Genomic DNA, 19889 nt, shown 5'->3' with positions numbered 1-19889 from the left:
GAGCCCGCTGCACTTTAGGGCCCTGAGACCCAGTTCACAATACTCTCCACATGACGTGGCTGTATGATTGGATTCCGCTCTCTCAATACATCTACCAGCGTACTCATCTCAGACCTGTTTGACAACTTGTGCTCCTGCCTCCAACAGTTTGCTGCTGCTGTCCGACAGTGGCAGACTCCCGGGGAGTATGCCCCCTTCTAAATGCGGCTGGTAGCCCAATGCCACGCCTGGCCAGAAATCTTTCTGTATCAAAGGGGCTTCTTTGGTAAATAGCACAAGGTATCAAAGACTGAAATATCTGTATTTGTTTTATAGTAGGACAGAAATTTTTCTGTACCAAAGGGGTCTCTTTGGTAAATAGGAACAGGTAGCATCAAAAACTGAAATATATATATATAAATATATATTATAGATATATACAGAAGGCTCCCAAACTGTCCCTGTCACAAATAACATCTCCCCCTGCTTCTATCCTTCACACAGAACACAAGATGGAGTGACTATCCCCTCCCTTCTTCCCTGTATATATGCCTGAGCTCAGATCTCTCCTGATTGGCTGCTGGGCCTTGCTGTGCATCCTGGGAGCAAATGATTCGCTCCCACCCATGATTCCCGACGGAAATAGTATCCGTTACCCCCCCGCTTTTTCCCTCGTTAGTTTGGTGAGAACAAGTAAGTAAAATTTTTCCAGTTACACTGTTAGTGCTTTTCTTTAAATTGGTGGTCAGTAGTTTTTATACCCTTTTAATTTGGTAGTCAGTGTGACTTTAATGTCAGTGGGTTACTCACCTGGGAACCTCCTAGTCTTGCCCTCCTGGGTCCTGGCAGTGAGTAGTAATGCCAGTGCCAAAACTATGCAGGCATTGCTGGGCAGGTGATCAATCTAAGCAACATTATCTGAGATGTACCTTGTCAATGGTGACATGTAGGGTAAGGTACAACCACCCTGCTCTAGGTATGCCACTTCTTGAAAAAGAGTAATGCAGAAAGAAGAATAATATTGAAAATCATTACAGTTCACCTACCCTTATCAAATTAAAGACCAAGTCCACTATGAATATCTTGCTTTGCATTTTGCTACATTATATGTTTGCAATAGGAACTGTTCACAGCAAGACATTCCATCGCAGTACACTGGGGGAAATAAACATTTTGCTGCATTTTTTGTGCTTTTACCTACATTTGGCATTTTGGTAATTTAAAATTCAAAGAACATGCTAAAGAGCATGAACGTTATGCATTTGGGTATGATAAAGTCCTAAATTGAAATCTTTTTGGTTGCCATGATACAGCACTTTGTACATTTGCTTTTTCAAGCACATGCTTTTATGATGGCTGCAGAGTAGCAAGTGAGAGAAACCAAACCCACAATGTGAATTAAAACTGCACTAAAAAAAATACATATATATATTTTCTAGTTTACATTAAAATGCCATTTAATTGTTTTTTTAATCATCTTAGTTTGCAATTCATTTATTTACATGAAAAGGATTTTGGGAGACGTTATTTAAAATCATTATAACTATAGAGAAAAAAGTGATAGCGGAAAAAGACTAAATAATCAATCCCCTTTATTTATTTTTATTTACATAAATATCAATAAATATATATATATATATATGTATACATATATATATATATATATATACACATATATATATATATATATATATATATATATATATATAGGTTTTTTTTGGTTTTTGCTGTTTTCAGCATATATCTGAATTTGTCGCAAGCATTTTTAAATTTACTCCCTATTAAATAATGCACTTTCCCTTTCTGGAAGTCTGTTTCAAACATCAACTGCTTCTTACTCACGTATCCTTTAATTTCATGCAATCCCGGTCCTGTAACATCTTCCTTCCTCTGTACAAAGATGGGAGGTGTGGATAGCGTTTCTTTAAAACATGATCAACCCCAGGGTTTTAAAAAAAAAAAATTAAACTCAGAAGAGGCAAAAGAAAAAGAAGACAGAATAATACTGAATACAAGACTCTTTATATATACTGTATATAACGTGATAGCAATACGTAGGGTGTCATTTCACCAAGTTCTATGTTGCTGTTCTAAATGTACTGTTCTGTGGATTTCTAGGTTTTTCTTTAGTTTAACATCTGGGCATGAAAACTGTTGCAAAGTCTAACCTTTTACTGAGAAGCATGAAAACACTAAAAGCGGACCTATCACCACAATTTAAATGAAAGGAGGATAAGTCCCTCCTTTTCTGTCTTTAGCACCGTGGCAGAAAAGACTGAATGGGGCTCAAATCGCAAATCCTCCTGGAATAATATTAATTATAACAATAACAACATTATCCCAGGATCCCAGGAGGCTTTGAGCTACTCCTTCTGCACATGCCCATCTTCTTCTGTCTCTTAAAACCCTCACTACTTTCCACCACTACATATCTCCCATCCTTTAGTGTGTCACTTCCCCCACCTTCTAGATTGTAAGCTCTTCGGGGCAGGGTCATTTCCTCCTCCTGTGTCCTGTCTGTATTTGTCTGTCATTTGCAACCCCTATTTATTGTACAGCACTGTGTAATATGTTGGCACTATATAAATCCTGTTTATTATTAGTATTTTTTTAATATTAATAATAATTATGCCCAATCTCAGAGCTTTTCCAGGCAAAAGTACCAATCTGAAGCATGTGCAGTTACTGGAAGAAGATGGTGGAGACTGGCACAGACAAAGAAAAAAACCAGGACAGTGCAGGACCAAATCAAGGCCAGCTGTGAGGGCTCTGAGGAATTAAAGGTAAGTGTGATATTTGTTTTTTTTTATTATTAAAAGTTCCACTTTAATGTAATGTTGAGGGAAATACCCTTTAATCAACTGTAAATTGAATAAAATCCCTCATTTCCATCATTGTTCAGTGGCAGAAATATATACCCCCTGGCAGCAATAGAACCCCTTTCCCCCCATTGGTGTTCAGTCACAGCAGGGAACTACAAGTATATACAACTACAACGACAAGTATATTTTTTGTACCCTGTGTCAAAATAATTAATATTTGATGTACTTTATAGAGTCATGTTTCCATGTATTCTAGAAATTAACCTATACAATAACTAAAAAAGTGTCCCTAGGCTCTAGACACAAGTATGTGTCAGTTCAACTGGGGTGCATTTGCATTGGTGAGTGCCAAAGTGCACATCATGTAGAGGTAGGTGAACAAAAAAATGTAGTAGCAGAATGTGGAAAGGTGTGCATCAGTTCAGTGGTGGTCGCATTGAGTACAAAAATGTAATGCCATGCCTGTGCATTTCGGGGCAAGCTACTAGCTAACATAACACTAAATATAATGCCGATCTTTCATGCATGCACATTTAAGAGAGATCTTTCAAGTTGTTACCATGCATGGTCTGGTCACTGCTGCCATATTTGGTGTGACACCAGCCAAGCCTGCATGTGTGGTAGGTACCCAAAATTTGATTTATATTACCGGTTGTGTTAGTCACTGCCCATGCATGGCATTTGGTAGTGACCACTTTAAAATCACTACATTAAATGACATCAACCAGTTACTGCAAATGTGTGTGAACAACTCCTTTGACATTATGAATACGTAAGAACGTTTAATGATGACAGACAACCCATACAGGTTATGGCTGGAAACTTGGATGCATGTTTAGCAAAGGCAGACATTATGTCTATCAGCCATATTGAGATGGAACACACACATCTTAGAGAAGTCCAATGGATTGTAAGTTTTCTCTAGAGGTTTGCCTTTCAATTTTTTTATACTTCAACTGCCAAAACATTGTTTTTCTAAAAAGCCAACATAAAAGTTATTCTATATTGCTATTTTGACCATGTAACACTCTGGTGCAAAAAAAGGGATTATATGTCTATTGGAAATGCTTTAGAAGATATAGTATGGTATTTAATTTCAACAAATAAGCAGAAGTCTGTCTTGGTCTAATTTACTTAAATGTAATGTATATCCTAGGAAATCTGAAGTAAGCTGTAGCATTAATCTAGCATAAAAAAATGTGTTTCGAACTCAGTGTTGTTAAATAGAATTTATCAGGTTTATGTACTGTAGGTTATTCATTTGTAACATTCTAGCTCTTCCTTTAATTAAAATGGCTAATTAAATGGCAATTTTATTGTCTAAAACAGGGCTGTCCAATGCCAGTCTTTAAGGACTACATAGAGAATAAGATTTTCATATAAACAGTTCTGACTATTGTAAACCATATCTTAACATATTTACTACTGTCTGTCAGAGAAATACTAAACATGTGTGTGGAACCTGATCCTAGGAGATTGGATTTAGACAGCCCTGGTCTAGAAAAGCTATAGGATCATCCTGTAAATATGGTATACTGCTGATATAACCAGTGCAGATTTCTTAAAAAATAAATATAAAAAATATGTTAAGCAAAAAACAATATCCAACTATCTTATTTATTTTTAATAGTTGCTTGATATTGTTCTTTCTGTGAAGAACCTTAGGCTGTTTTTCAGACGGTAAAAGAAAAAAATAATAAAAATAGATATTAGTTTAAGGGAACTTCAATAAAATTTGGGGTCTAAAGTCAGTTACAATCCAGGGCAACACAATAAAACGGCTATTACAAAACTGGATGTAGCTGTTAAATTGTTTTCACAATTGGAGAAATGAGGCATAATGTTTCCTTTTCAGTGAATTTATATTGCTGACTTCTCAAGTTAATTGCAAAGTGGAGAGGATGAGGATAGGCCCGAAAGTTAGTGGGTCTGGGATAGGTTGAAAGTTTGAAAACTAGGTTGGAGAGAAAAAGATTTTAAAAGGAGAGATAAAGAGGTATTAGATGGTGGATAGGGAGCAGGCTTCACCCAGGTACTCACCATGGTCAAGGTAAATAACTTGTTGGAGATACTGCATGCAGAAACGCAGATTAGATGAGTAGAAGCAACTGCAGGATATGCTGCCAGGTAGGGGTCAGATCAGCAGGGGGGGTCCAATGTGTAGCAGCATTGGTAGAGTGGCTGGCAAGATGATGGATGGAAGGCAGCAAGCCGGGGAGCCTAGCCAGAGGCCTCAGGTGGAAACTCTCTGCAGTGGGGGCCTGGAGGGGGAAGTGCATTATTATCATTAAGCTAAGGGTAGTGCCAAAGACCCCGTAACTGCTAAGGCCCCCTGCGGTCACATCACAACTTTCTCCACACTGGTCTTAGGATACCCAACCCCTTGTGTCATCACATCATCATGTGCCTTCTTGGTGGCAAATATGAAAAGTCCCTAAATGGTCCCTGAAGGTGTCTGATATAATGGCACAAAATCTACCCACAACAACACAGAGCATACATGCCAACCTAGTGAGAGTCCTGACACTGAGACAGGTGCTCCACCCTTCTGGTAGCCAATACGTCACATGGCCTCAGGTGCCATTAAAGGAAGTAGCAGCAGCATTTTTTCTTCTCATTTACAGGTACATTCTACTGTCATTTGAATCTGGGATCATGGTTAGATTATGATATGGAGGGGGCTTTATTAAAACTGCTTTGCTTACCTGGGGGTTATGAATTATGGCATGGGCATTTTATGGCTGAAATGTGCACCAGGGGCTTATACATTATGACATGGCAGTTTTTATGGTTGGAATGTGGACAAGGGGGTTATGGGGTTACAGATTCTAGCATGGGGTTATGGATGGAATCCGGGCCTGGGGGTAGTGGATTATTGCATGGGTGTTTTATGGCTGGAATGTGGACCTGGGGGTTATGGATTATGGCATTGGGGTCCTATAGTTGGACTGTGGACCAGAAGTTTATGGATTATGGCCTGGGGGATTTATGGCTGGAATGTGGATCTGGTAGAATATAGATCATGGCATGGGGGTTTTATGGCTGGAATGTAGACCTGGGGATTAGGGCATGGGGGGTTTATGGCTGGAATGTGGACCAGAGGGTTATAGATTATGACATGGGGGTTTTATGGTTGGAATGTAGACCTGGGGCTTGTGGATTATGGCATGCGGGTCTTGTGGCTGGGATGTTGACTTGGGGGTTATAGATTATGAAATGGGGATGTTAGGGCTGAAATATTGACCTGGGGGTCATTGAATATGGCATGGATGTCTTATGGCTGGAATGAGGACCAGGTGGTTAAGAATAATAGGATGGGGGTTTTATGGTTGGAATGTGGACCAGGGGTTTATGGATTATGATATGGGGTGCTATGTCTAAAATATTGACCTGGGGGTTATGGCGTGAGGGGCTTGTGGTTAGGATGTTGACTTTAGGGTTATGGATTATGGTATGGGGGTGTTGTGGCTGAAATCTGGACCTGGAGGTCAGTGATTATGGCCTGGATGTCTTATGGCTAGAATGTGAATTATGGCAGGGGGGGTTTATGGTTGGAATGTGGACCAGGGGGTTATGTGGGTATTAGATTCTAGCATGGGTGTTTTATGAATGAAATGTGGGCCTGGGGGTTATGGATTATTGCATGGGTGTTTTATGGTTGGAATGTGGACCAAAAGTTTTTGGATTATGGACTATGGCATGGGGGATTTATGGCTGGAATATGGACCTGGGGGTTATGGATTATAGCATGGTGGGGTTTTATGGCTGGTCTGTTGAATTATGGATTATGGGATTGGTGTTTTATGGCTGGATTGTGAACTTTGGGGTTTTGGATTATGCCATGGAGGTCTTATGGCTAGACTGTGGACTTGGAGGTTATGGATTATGACATAGGGGTCTTGTTGCTAGGATGTTTGAGCCTGAAGATATGGAGCTAATTTGAATTGTCTAATCTAATTTGGGAACATTCTTCTTTTTTTGAAAATAGTGTGCTCCTAATTCTTACCATCTATGTGCGTAGTAGGATTGCTGGCTTTGCATATTTGCAAGAAAAAAAGTTACTCTCAGGCCTGCCAACTCGGACACCGTTACACTATATGCCTGAAAACTAAAAAAAAACTGCCCAGATGCACAAAGGTCTTCTCATCATTCTGGTAAGTCTTAATTTAGGTAGGGGATAGTTGAGGGCTTTCTTTGCTCAAACATTTAGCATTAACGACCCATTTTTTCCTTGTTTTTCTTTGTTTTGTTTTTAAAAGTAGGATAATTTGGTTTGCTTTTTCACAAGAAAGTAAAGGTAAAGAACCTTCTGGCCTGCCAACTCGGACACCTTGTTACACTATGTGCATGAAAGCTGTAAACATAACCATTCTATTCATCCTATTTCAAACTCCACTCCATCCTTTGGTACAGACACATCTGAAGACACAACTTTCTCTTCCTGTTATCACTCATTTTCATTTGAAAGTAGTTAGTACAGTGTTACATCAGTGCAGGCTTCAAAAACCTCTGTCTTTTAGAAAGAGCAAGCAGAAGAGTTTTAGAATACTATTCATTAATAAATGTTTCACCCCTGGAATATGGAATAGTATGTATAGTCAATTTAAGAGGAACACATTCACAGAATGAGGATTTCACAAGGCACAGAATCTGACAGTTCCTCTCATACGTCAGTATCTAGCACACATTTGCAAGCTTTTAAGAAATATCAAGGATATAAACGTTCTAGAAGCAACATTCACAAAAATCCTTGGCTAAAAGAGGCCCTTCACATAATGACACCCCTTACACTCCGCACATACAGATTCACCTTTAAATCTTTCTTATAGGAAAGTTTTGATTCTGTCCCCCTTTTGTTTTCTATTGCTTTTTTATATATCTCTCTCTTCCTTTTCTCTTTCTTTTCTTCTTTATATTACTTTTCTTTTCTTTCTTTTTTATCTACAATTTTCCAGTCAGAACCAGTGCAATAATATTAACATTATTATGATTGTTTAAAATATAATGAAATCGTAAGGACCCCTTGGGGTCTGAGCAGGAAGGGTTTGCCTTGTTCCCCTTTCCCTCCCGTCCCTCGCATTTGGGGGCGATGGGGGGAGGATTAGCAGCCTATATGATGTCTTATGTTATCATCCCTCTTTACTTTTCATTTTTTAGTAGTGTGTCTAACTTGGTTTTTTATTTTTTGGGATATTTCTTTGTATATGGATCTGTGTGTACATGCATTGTCCCCTAGTGTGGCCGCGTTGAGCCGCTTCTCTATTGCCGCCTCCCTCCCCTTTGCAATAACATCCAGTCCCTGGAGCGCAAGCTACATTTAATGCGCTCTATAGATACCGGATATCCACCGCCTGTGTCCGTGACATCATTTCTTGGTGCTGCGAAACGTTAGGACTCCGTTCCTGCATTTGTTTTCTATTGGGGAGGGTAGGTATATAGGCAGAAGCAGAATCTCATAACATTATACACTTATGTGTCACAAAGGATGGCGGTTCTCCCTTATAATCTAATTGCAAGCCTGTTATGGATGAAATTATTATAAGTACAGACATGTTTTTTTTTTTTTTGTATAATTCTTGGCAGTAATATTATGTTATAACACTAATGGATTTTTGGCACAGTACCACTTGTTTTTGATACCTTTGGGGAATTTTAATGCTTGGGGGACATTAGAATTGGACTAGCCATGGTCTTGGTTATCAATGATAAATAAGATAGTAAATAATGAAACAATATGTATTAAAATATGCTCCCCCCCCCCTTTGGGTTTGTTCCTTAGATATTGGGACATAATGATATTTATAAGATGATTTAGTCATATAGACTAGCAGTGGTTTTGTGACTTGTAACATAAGGATATAGATCCAGTGTATGGATATATGGGTAGACATATGTTTATATGAGAATATATATGTGTGTATAGATATTTACATGTATGTAGATACCTTTGGACATCTCACCTATGTACTTATTGGTTCTTTATACACAGTGATTAAATCTAGTTTTTGAAGATAACTGTTTATAAACACTCCGCAATGGAGTGAACATTACCAATAACAATTGGAGAAGTACTGAATGTTACTGTGGAGAATATATATGGGATACGGCCATCGCTGTATGTTGTGATTTTAATCCTGCTCTCTGCCTGCCTTCATACCAAGGGAATAAGTATACTGGTGATTGTAACAACCTTTGGTATGTAGAGAACAAATTGATGTTGAAGAAATTATGTATACAATGAAATTGGATTCATTGTTTTTTTGTATCATGTTGTACTGTGTTTCCCCGATTATAAGGCATCCCCATTAAATAAGCCACCCCCATTTTTTATAAGATAATTAAAATAAGGCACTCACCCGTGAATAAGACATCCTCCGATACCCGATCCTGTGTGTGTCTCCTCGATGCTGGCTGCAGTGTGTGTCTCCTCCTGGCTGCAGTGCAGAGCGAAACTGAAAGTAAGAAGCCCGCACACACGCCCCCGCGATTCTGCACCAGGAAGCAAGCTGCTGATCCCTGCCCTAACGGAGATCCCTGCCCTAACGGAGTTGCCTGCCCTAACGGAGTTACCTGCCCTAACAGAGATCCCTGCCCTAACGGAGTTACACTTAAGTACCGGTAAGTGAACAGAAGGGGATAATCAATGGCATAGAGTGATCAGAAGGGGACAACGGTATGAATGGCACATGAGTGATCAGAAGGGGACAATCAATGGCACATGATTGTTCATGAGTGACTATCAACAATAAATGTGTACTGTAGTCTTCTTCATGGAAAAAATAAGACATCCCCCTGAAATTAAGACCTAGGGCATATTTTGGCATTTCAAAAATATAAAAAAATATAAGACAGTGCCTTATAATCGGGGAAACAGGGTAGTGGTGATACATCTACTAGTGGTACCAATTACATCCCTGAGGAAGCGGACGTAGTCTGCGAAAGGCGTCGGATGATCTCAACATATGTAATGTGTACAATGTAATAAGCCCATGTATGTTAGAATGTCATTTAGACTCTTCCTAAAATTTGATATAGGGGAAGAGGCATGTATCTTTTAATTGTTATGTTTTAATGAAGGAAATAAAAGATTTATGATCATTTTTACAATATCTACTGCCGTTAAAGTCCTATATCCTTACACTTTTGTATTCTTTAAAGTTTCACCCCTATTACTGGGAGAACCTAGGTCACAAAAGTCTCCATATCATTTAGAAGGGTCCTTTGCAAATTTCTCAAGCAGTTGAAGAATGGAGAAAAATGTGTATAGGTTTATAACTGGCTTGTATATTCTAAAACCACAGTTTTTCTAAATTAAAATTTGATAAAAACATACCTGAGACCATAAATGTCCCAAGGGAAATTGAATAGTCCTACCATTTTATCTATAGAGGGAGATGTTGCTACAAATCTTAAGTACAAAGAACTAATAGCCAACTTTGCTACCTTGACAGTACAAAAACAATCTTTTTATTTTACCCATTGCATTGAATATGGCATATTACCAAATACTCTGGACATGTAAAGGTATTTCACAATAGGGAGTTCTGAACAACATCAGTGTAACATAGGGTTTTTGCTTTTCCAAATAGTGGTAGTCAGCATAGTATGACCAATTGCTTTTAACAGTTGTTTGCACTTTCCAGAATAATTTTTCCTGTGCTGCCCTATTTTTCCATATAAAAATGTTTTCACTTTGATTATGATTCTAATGTTTGCCCTTGCAATGTTTTTTTTATTTTAAAATGTATTCAAGATAAACATAGATAGTGGTATACAAAATACAAAAAGTACAAAAATAAGAAAACAACAATAAGTGTAGAGTATATAACACAAGGACACAGTGCATCCTTCCTTCCTCAACACAATGATTAGTTTCTGACTTTTCCCATTCTTTAAAGGACCTGTAGCTAACTGATCTTTAGGGACGTGTGGTTAAGAGTTTAGAATACATACATCTTGAGCCATTCTATTGACTGAGCAAACATTGGGTGAGTTAAGACCCAATCCTGTAAAGTGGTGGAGGAAGGAGCAGGGAGGAGAGCATGAAGGGGGTAGAGGGGAGAAACACCATACTTATAGGTGGGAATAAGGAGTGGACCTTGAATTAAGCCCACAATATTCCAGCCATGTAATCTAGTTTAAGTCAAACGTGTCTAGAGAATCATGAGGCAAACATAGGCCCTATCGGAAGGGAGTTGGGTATCCAGGCCTTGGCCAGGATAATTTGAGCTGCTAAATGGATTTAACTGACCAGTTTCTTAAGAGGTCTAGGCAAAGAAAAGACAATTCTGAATAATGCACATTCTGGGGTTTTAGAAAAGTTAGTTTTAATGAGTCCAATATTCGCTTAAAGCCTTTGTCTTCTTGCAATGTTTTTTTTGTTTGCTTTTTTAATGGTTTCACTTTTAATATGTTTTTTCTGTCACATATTGCTTTTATTGGATGAAGCTCATGACAAGGGTTTCCTTCCTCAGAGCTTAGCAAGCCTAGCCTTTTGGTTTAAACTATGGGGATTGCGTGATTTAGCCAAATGTTTTCTGGTAAACTAAACATTGTGACGTTATTGGAGGGGCACTGTGCAGGCTGATTAGCAACTTTTTTGTTGCTGAAGGTGATGCTTTATCAACAATAGCTAAAGGCTTTGTTGGGAGCATTGGATAAGGTTTGTTCTTCAGCAACGGGGGTAGTTCAGAGCAGCGTTTTCTCATTTTTTTGGGACTTTATGAGTGGGTCAGCTGGTTAGTTCATAGTGGCTAGTCCAGGATAATAACTGGGTGGTGATTTGGAAGTCAAAAAAGAATCCACATGGAGTTGGGTAAGGTGGAAAGAGTTGGTGGCTTGCCTGGTTGGAGTGTTGGTAGATTACCTGGCCATTTGTCCTAATGTGGAGGGCCTGCTGCTGGTTCACAAAAATGGTCTTCTACTGTTAAGTTACCAATTTGTGGTGGGCTTTTAGAAGTGTTTGACAATGGGGGCATTGAACCGAGTGCTTACTTTCCATATTTGTTTCAAATTTGGGTAGTGACCAAGGGCACACGGTTGGGGTTGGGAGAACATGCTATCAAGAGGATTGGCCAATGGGAATCCAACCGGTTTAAATTATATGTGAGACTGGAGATGATCTGAGGGTTGAGGGGTATTGTGACAGGGGTTCCTTTTGGGGGTTGGGGGCAGGGTTCCTTTTGGGGGTGATTGTGGTGTGGAACGGGAGGCTCTGTTTGGGGGGTGTGCCTTTATTGTGGGCACATCTCTGTTGTTTTGCGTTTTAGGTGAAGTGCCGTGTCTTATTGGGATTTTAGGGCATCTAAACGTTAACGTTAATGAATAAGGAAGTGGGCCGCCTTATTAGGCGCAATAAGGGCTTGGCGGAGCAACATCAAGAGTTGGAAGCTAACACCGGGCAGTAATTGCGTGGTGATGGGGTCCACCTGAATGCAGTTTATAGGGGAATATGGGTATTGTTCTCATTCTTGATCCTTTGCAGTTGGGAACATACATAAGTTATAGTTTGGGAAGCCCACCAGATGGTATATAGTGGCGAGCGAAGCCTCTGAGGGCTTGCAACCTGGAAGGCAGTAATTGTGCGTTTAATGCTGTTGGAGGTGTTTGTTGTACTTGTACAAATGGGTTTGCCTTTAATGTTCAAGGCAATTGTTATTTGTTGTTTCCGTTATTTATTTATAATTAAATAGACTCTATGGAGTCATCCTCCCTATTGTAAGGCCCTGGTTCAGCACCAGTGCTGGAGATGTGGTATAGCTTAGGGCACACTGCTGCATTTTTTTTGGGAGTGCCCCAAATTGCAATTTTATTGGAACTCAGTGGCTGAAATTATCCTTAAACTTACGGATGTTGATATCAAAGCCAAACCAGCCCTGGCGCTTCTTCATCGCGCAAGGTGTACAAGAATTCACTTTTGAGACATCGATTGAACGCTGCTAAAGGGGGAATACTCGCTTGCTGGAAGAGCAACTCTCCCCCGACTGTAAGTCACTGGTTGAGAAGGGTAACTGATATCTATCATATGGAAGTACATACATGTATTTTTTGTTGTATTATTTTGACCCATACTGTATGATTGTTTTATTTTTTGTATGAACCTTGATGTTTTTTCTCAAAAAAAAGTATTTGTAAAAAAAAAGAATAAAGACTAGGTACATGGTACCTCTCTATGCACTAATACCCAGATTGACTTAAATTTGCAGCAGTCCCCCACCACACGTGTCAAGACAAATGTCAGAAAAGGTGGTGGAAGGAAGATATATATTACCTAGGTTATGGATTGCAGTGGTTGTGGGTTTCAGGCAAAATTTGTGAGAAATGTAGGTTAGTCTCGTTTTAAGGGTCTGGTCACAATATTCCTATGCAGGGCCTGGAGTATGGGCTGCGGAAGAGATTGGGTGGGTCAGCAGCCTGGCCACCCAATCCACTACTCAACCTACCAGAATACCTAGGTGGGAAATACTTGAAAAACAGGAAGTGGTTGTGCTGTGAGTTTGGGGAACTCTATCCTGCATGTTGCTGTGCTTTAACAGTCTACTGTGGCTCTCTGCAAAGAGTGCTGTGAGCATGAGGCATGAGTTATTAGGCTGAGCCAAAGTCTACACTTTTGATTTTAATAAATGCCAAAGTAAGGTTGGCTTTGTTTCAAACCTGGTGAGAACATTCTGTTTGCAGTTTGTTTAAAATAAATGTGGGACCCAAAATCCTTAAATGAGGTTGCTTTGTCTGGGGCCTTCCTGCCCTAAATTTGCAATCTAAACTATCTCCCAGTCACGACTCATAAAATACTGTTTCCTGATGCTCCAGAACCCTCTCCTTTTTTTTATTTGGCTTCTTGGCGTAATTTCCTTAGGAAATATTTACGTAAGTTGCAATTCTTGCCTGGAATGGGTAATACTGACTTCCCCCCTGGCTGGTTTAAAAAAGAATAGAGTAGTGTAGAATACCGTGGCTGTGTTGCTGTCAATAGAAAGTGGTATTCTTGTGAAATAGAAGGAGAAGAATCAGAAGAAAAGCTAACCGAGATGATCTTCCTGACCCCTGTCTGAGTGATAACAGAACTCATTGTAAAGATGTGCCAGTGTTGTGCCAGAGATCAACCAATGGTCTGCGAAGGACATGTACTGTCCCTGCCCATACAACTAATTTGGGTAGCTGCCATCATATGGACATGGCTACACATGCAAATGTCAGGGAATTTACCTTATTTCATGTTTGTAGAGTGCAAGGTTGGCTTGGTTTGAAAAATAACGGTGGTTTGATACAACTTTGACACCTATGACATTTTTAAGGGAGGTAGGTTCCACCAACTTGTACAACTGTACCTGTACCAACAATATTCAGTATTGATAATTATTTAATTGGCATGCCAGAAGATAGCTGTAAGTATACTTCTCTGTCCTGTCTTATATATTTTAACAGGAAAGATAGTTCATATTCTTTTGCTCCTAAAACAAAAAAGCTCCTACTATGCATACTGTCAACCTCTGAGATAACATCATTAGAAATGGTCTATTCTCCCCTCCCATCCCCTCTCCTGCCACTAGGTGAATTCCCCTGGCTTGCATTTTTACAATACACAATGGACCTGATTCATTAAAGCTCTCCAAGACTGTAGAAGATAGTCTATCTTGAGTGAACCTGGGTGATCCAGCAAACCTACAATGGATTTCATAAAATAATTACCTATTATTTGCGAATTTTTTCAGTTCTTGACCAAATCCCTTTTTAGGTTTACTGGATCATCCAGTTCACGCATGATATTCTATCTTCTGCAGTCTTGGAGAGCTTTATTAAATCAGGCCCAATGGTTCCCTTTTGTGCTTAGACACACTTAGCGAAACCCTGGGGCAAATCCCAATAAATGATTGGTGGTACCTACATATTTATAGGATGCTTTTGAAAAACCTAGTCCCTTAACACCATGTGTTATAGGTTCCTACCAGACCAGCTAACATCTAATCTTAAATTTCCCTCTATTCCCCCCTGTACTGTAGAAGATACAGACAGTTAGGCTCATTTCTGGACCAAGATCAAAGCATATTGGCATCTGGTTGGCTTTCAGATTCACATTAACACTGGTTATGTCCTAGGTTGTGACCCTGCAGAAATACGGTTTCGCCTAACACTACCCCGTTATAAATATATCAACATAGTGTGCCATTGCCTCATTGCTGCTAAAGAGTTCATTCAATTTAAATGGAAACAAGACATCATTCTTTCTTTAGCTGAATGCCAACATAAGGTCAATTGTATAATGGTGGCAGTGAGTGGGGACCTGCAAAGAGACATATGATGAGTCCAGGTTACTTCGGCTGAAACCCATGATAGACCTTGGCTCTGCCTAAGAAATTCACAAATCTGAATTAGTTCTCCTAGCACTCCTCACAGGGAGCAACAGTAGTCTGTCAGTTCACAACAAAGAACAGTTTAAGAAGTCCCCCAAACTCCCAGCGTTTATCCGTTGATAAGCTTGGCTTGTTTCTAGACTTGCTTGGCCTGCCGCCTTGTACTGCACCAGCCAGCACATAACTGATTTTAGTCTGCTTCTGATCTAGATTTTTGTACCTTGTCTGCCAACATGTTGCTAACTTTGGCCTACTCCCCAGCCTGCTCTTACTGGCACTCATGTCTTTCTGGTGCACACCACCCTGTTACCAACATCAATACAATCAGGGCCAGAGCGGCCATAGAGGCGTCCCCTGTCAACTTGGACATCCACCAGGTATGTGATACAGTCTCTTAAAGGGAGACTGACCTACTTTCCTTGCCAGTCTCCCATGGAGCCCCCAAACAACATCAAACAGTCTATTTTATATTTTTTTTTTGCAGAACCACCTTTTACATCAATCAAGCATTGAATATGGTCAGAATGGCTGGGCCATGAGAGAATTCAACCTCAAACAATGTTATTGAGGTGTTCATTTATTGAAATGTGTCTGCTATATATTCACAACATGTCTGTTTTCTCATTTGCTTGTCACTATGGGCCTGACTTAATAAAGAGGAACTAAACTCAAAATCCTCAAAAACACTAAAAATACACTTACCTTCAATCCCCGCAGGGCAGTCCGATCCATTCGGAGGTCTCTTCCATTGGGTCCTGCATCGTCCCGGCCCCCGGATTTGGGCTGGCGCTTCGGGCGCCGCCATCTTCCACAATTTTTCAGGGTTCTTCTTCCTACGTCATCCGACCCAGGTGCAAGATTGGGTGGCATAGATGGGAAAAAAACTTGCCGTTCTCACGGCGCATGTGTGGGATCGGCAATTGTTTTTTTCCTTTTTCACGAAAAGGGCATGCGCAGAAGGAGCACCCAAGAACCTCCTGGGATGCGTGATATAGGTATTGCGGGAAGCTTTGCTCTCCCACTCATTCTCAATCACCTAGGCGATCAAAAAATAGGGGATGGTGCTGCCCCCCTTTTTAAAATGAATAAAGGGTGTTGCATTTAAAAAAAAAAAAAAACAAGTTTTTGACTTTTTATTAAAGGGTTGACTACCCTTTTATGTTAAGTGAAAATTCTGAGTTTAGGCTCCAAACTTGGAGAAGATGGACTTTGATCCGAAGATGGACTTTTGATTCCAGCCGAAGCTGGAATAGATCTGGTCCAGGACTGAAAACATTTACTAACAAACTGCAAATGACTTTTAAGAAATCGATTTTCAGGTTTGTGGATCACACAGCTTCACAAAAAAAGTTTTATTGCTTTCCAGTTTTGGAGAGCATTAATAAATAAGGCCCTATGAATCTGTAAAATAGATTATTAAAAAAAGTGAATGCACTGAGGATGAAATTCTTTCACTGCCATTCCACCTCCAATAAATATGGGATTTAAGGTGGAAGTTAGAAATGATAGAGGGAAAAGGAAAAAAGGAGGGAAGGAATTTAGTTAAGAGGAATCGTTGTTTACATAGCAAGCACTGTTTGTTTGAAATACAGCTAATTAATTCAGTTTTCTTTTAACTTCTCAGGTTGCGGGACTTTCAGTGTGCTTTCCTACATAATTGCCTGTGTCCAATCCTCTCTCACTCTGTTATCAATTTACATAAGATAGGTTGCTGATAAGGAAGTAATATTTTTAATGCAGCACAAAAAAGATAAAGCAGAGGGAGGCAGTTGATATATAAAGCAATGCTGCCGTCTGGTTTATTTCATATTGTATCGTCTTGTACAGCCGAGACATAACATCAGGTATGCAGGTTTATTTTTCTGTTCCATCTTTATGCGTACATCGAAAATGGAATCCACATCACTCTTCTCTAAGACATTTTATAATGATAGGTTTATTCTAAACAGTAATATACATTTCATGTGTTGGAAATAGGTTGTAACGATTGTTTTGCTAAAATTACCAAATATGTTTACATAAATGGTAAAGAGAAGCATTTCACAGGTTTAGCTCAATGAGCCAGGGCTTAAATGCGAATCGGTTTTGATGAGACATGTAAAAAACTGGTGTAGATTTCATAGATTGCATAAAAAGTACCGCACATCTTTAAGCTGCAATTAGGTTAGTTTGCGGCTACATTCCACTTGGTCTCCATACCTACATCTGGGGGCCTTATGAGAAACCTGATTGATATTAGACCAATTCATTCTTTAAATTAATAGAACTGGCATTGTGATATCTTTTTAGAAAGCTTAATGAAAAGATGAAGCTGTGCTTATTTTAGGTCACGTTTTAGATATCTGGTCACGTACATTCACTTACATTAAAAAAATATTTTTTTCTACTTTTCCTGCTTCACCTGATTGGATATTTTTTGCAAAGTTACTTTACTGCTTACTCTACTACCTCATTAGGAAGCGTAGTAAAAAAATCACTTTGTAAAATGAACTTGTACTTCCTTAGTAATTATTATTAGCAGAATGATGTTGAGCTACTTTTATGCTATAACAGATGTCTTTGCTGTGCATTATACCGCAGTTCATGGCAAAGAACAAGCACCTACCTTGCTGTGTGTTGTGATGATAACCCCATTCAATTAAAAAAACAGAAATAGACAGAAGTGTAATGCATATAGTGAAAGTCTGACATTGCTTGCTATGCAACGTCTACACTTTCTGCGTATCAGTGACTATACAGATGCTGACTTACTACGTACATGCCTGTGGTTAATTTAGCATATCTGTTTAATCCACAGCAGTGCTTATATCTCAAACAGTTACTATCAAATCATTGTACATAGTGGATGACATTCAATTTTTACTTGGCCAAATGAGAATTAGCACCTCCAGAAAGGGTCAATGTCTTTTTTGGCATAGGTGCACTCATACCCCAAAGGCAATATACACACAGGCATGTTCATGTTCAGATATTTTATTGTGCTTGGTTCTACATGGCTGCTAAAAAATAGGTCAGGATGTATCTGTTGCATTTTCTGTGAATTGTATTTGTGTCCCCTGTCACTTTGTTGTATAGTACGATACCTGTATAGTTGCATTTGCTTTAGTAATAATGTGAGATAGCTATAAGTACTGAACTATGTAAGAAAGAAAAAAGAACAGCATGTTCAATACAATACAGTACAATATAGTACAATAGTCTTAATCTTTTAGCTTCTATTTAGCAGCAGGAGCAAAGATGCAAAAACTAGTAAAAGAATCATACTTTGTGAAATAAATAATACATTTTTTGCTGGTAGGGACAATTTTCAGGGTGCAAAGAAACATCTTTACTATGGAACACCATGTCACATAGCAAATAAGGATTAGTTTCAAAGCAAAATCAGATTTACCATAATAGAAAAGTTTAGTTCAACTGCTTTAGCTGCAAAATTTGCTTAAAAAAATCAACCATATTTCTGTGTTTTTTGTGTATTTGTGTTTTGCTTATTTGTGTACTGTCACTTTTTTTCAGTCTTTCTTCAGAAGGAACAAAACGTAAAATAAGGTCAGTGGGGTTGTGCTGATTTTCTTTACGCCACTTTTTGAATATATGATCTTACTAAATATATTGGGGATATGTTTATTTAAAAATAATAATAAAAATTTAATTTAAAAGTTCCAATATTCCTGAAATGATATTGAACTGAAAATATAAAAAAAATCATAGTTGGAGTTAATTGGGAAGATGAAATTAAGGTGGTCTATGGTGGTTTAGGCTTTATGTAGCTCCACAGGGTTACAGTTCTTTCAACTATCCTTGACATGTTCTTGTGCCAAAAAGTAGCTTAATTTTTTTTTCATGTAAAATAGGAAGACAGGAAAAAAAAGATAAAAAAACTAAAGCAAAACTATTTAAATACTACTCTAAAAAGGAAAATAGAAAAAAACTTAATTAACAAATCTTAATTTTAACATTTTAAATTTAACAAACATTGCCTAAGCAACTCAATGAGTGAAATAAAATTTTTCTGCTTCTAACAACAAAACTTGTTTCAGCAAAATAACTCCCTCCATGCAGCCATGAGCATACAAGGTGCTATGCTGATGTGGGGTATGCAACATACAGCACAGTTTTTGGACTGTGTTGGTCCTGACTATATAAGATATAGCACAACATTTGTATTGTGCTGCTCCAAATTGTAAAACAGCTCCTTTGTCCTCTTACTCTTCTATCAACATATTGTGCTAGAACTGTGTTTGCAAGTTGCAGACAGTGGCGACATGCTTGTTTTTCACAAGGCGGCATTAGTGACATGCGCAGGTCAAACATTCCATCAAGTGCGCTGAAAGTTGGAACTTATGTCTATGCTCTGATTAATTTGTTATGATTAAGGCAGTATTTGTCAACCAGGGTTCCTCCAGAGGTTGCTGGGGGTTTCTTGAGCAATGATCAATTTGTGTTTCTCAGGTCAGTTTAAGTGACACCAATGGTCTTTTTGGCTATATGTACGGATGACAATCTTCCCACTGACCAGCAAAGTAAAAGGCATTCTTCCTACTGATCACCATACTAATGAGTGGTAATCGATATTACCAAAATTCTTGCAGAAAACTGTTTTTGTGTATTTTTTTCAACAATTCTGTGTTATTTGGACAATAGGAAAGAGAATACAATAAAATGTCATAGAAAACAGACATATAACAACAAAATATGAAGTAGTTACAAAGCCAACAAGAAACGCGTATCAATAAAAAAA

At 38.8% G+C, this 19889-nt stretch overlaps 1 protein-coding gene across 4 annotated transcripts in view; it reads left to right on the top strand.

The window, feature by feature from the left end:
- Positions 1-606: 606 nt before the first annotated feature.
- Positions 607-19889, top strand: part of TSHB (thyroid stimulating hormone subunit beta) — a 23809-nt gene continuing 4526 nt past the window's right edge. Inside the window, exons 1-5 of one of the 4 annotated variants that reach the window (XM_072426444.1) lie at positions 607-672; positions 2622-2762; positions 15362-15528; positions 15636-15720; positions 18665-18697. In XM_072426444.1, the coding sequence (XP_072282545.1) occupies positions 15710-15720; positions 18665-18697 (44 nt within the window). In that variant the 5' untranslated portion in view covers positions 607-672; positions 2622-2762; positions 15362-15528; positions 15636-15709. Of the gene's footprint in view, positions 673-2621; positions 2763-14700; positions 15529-15635; positions 15721-18664; positions 18698-19889 lie in introns of those variants that run through there. The other 3 variants (XM_072426460.1, XM_072426453.1, XM_072426467.1) reach the window with 3 other exon arrangements.

Source organism: Pyxicephalus adspersus, chromosome 1, assembly GCF_032062135.1.
Source record: "Pyxicephalus adspersus chromosome 1, UCB_Pads_2.0, whole genome shotgun sequence".
Taxonomy (NCBI): domain Eukaryota; kingdom Metazoa; phylum Chordata; class Amphibia; order Anura; family Pyxicephalidae; genus Pyxicephalus; species Pyxicephalus adspersus.
The sequence above is the reverse complement of the archived record's forward strand: the minus strand, read 5'-3'. Positions and strand labels throughout refer to the sequence as shown.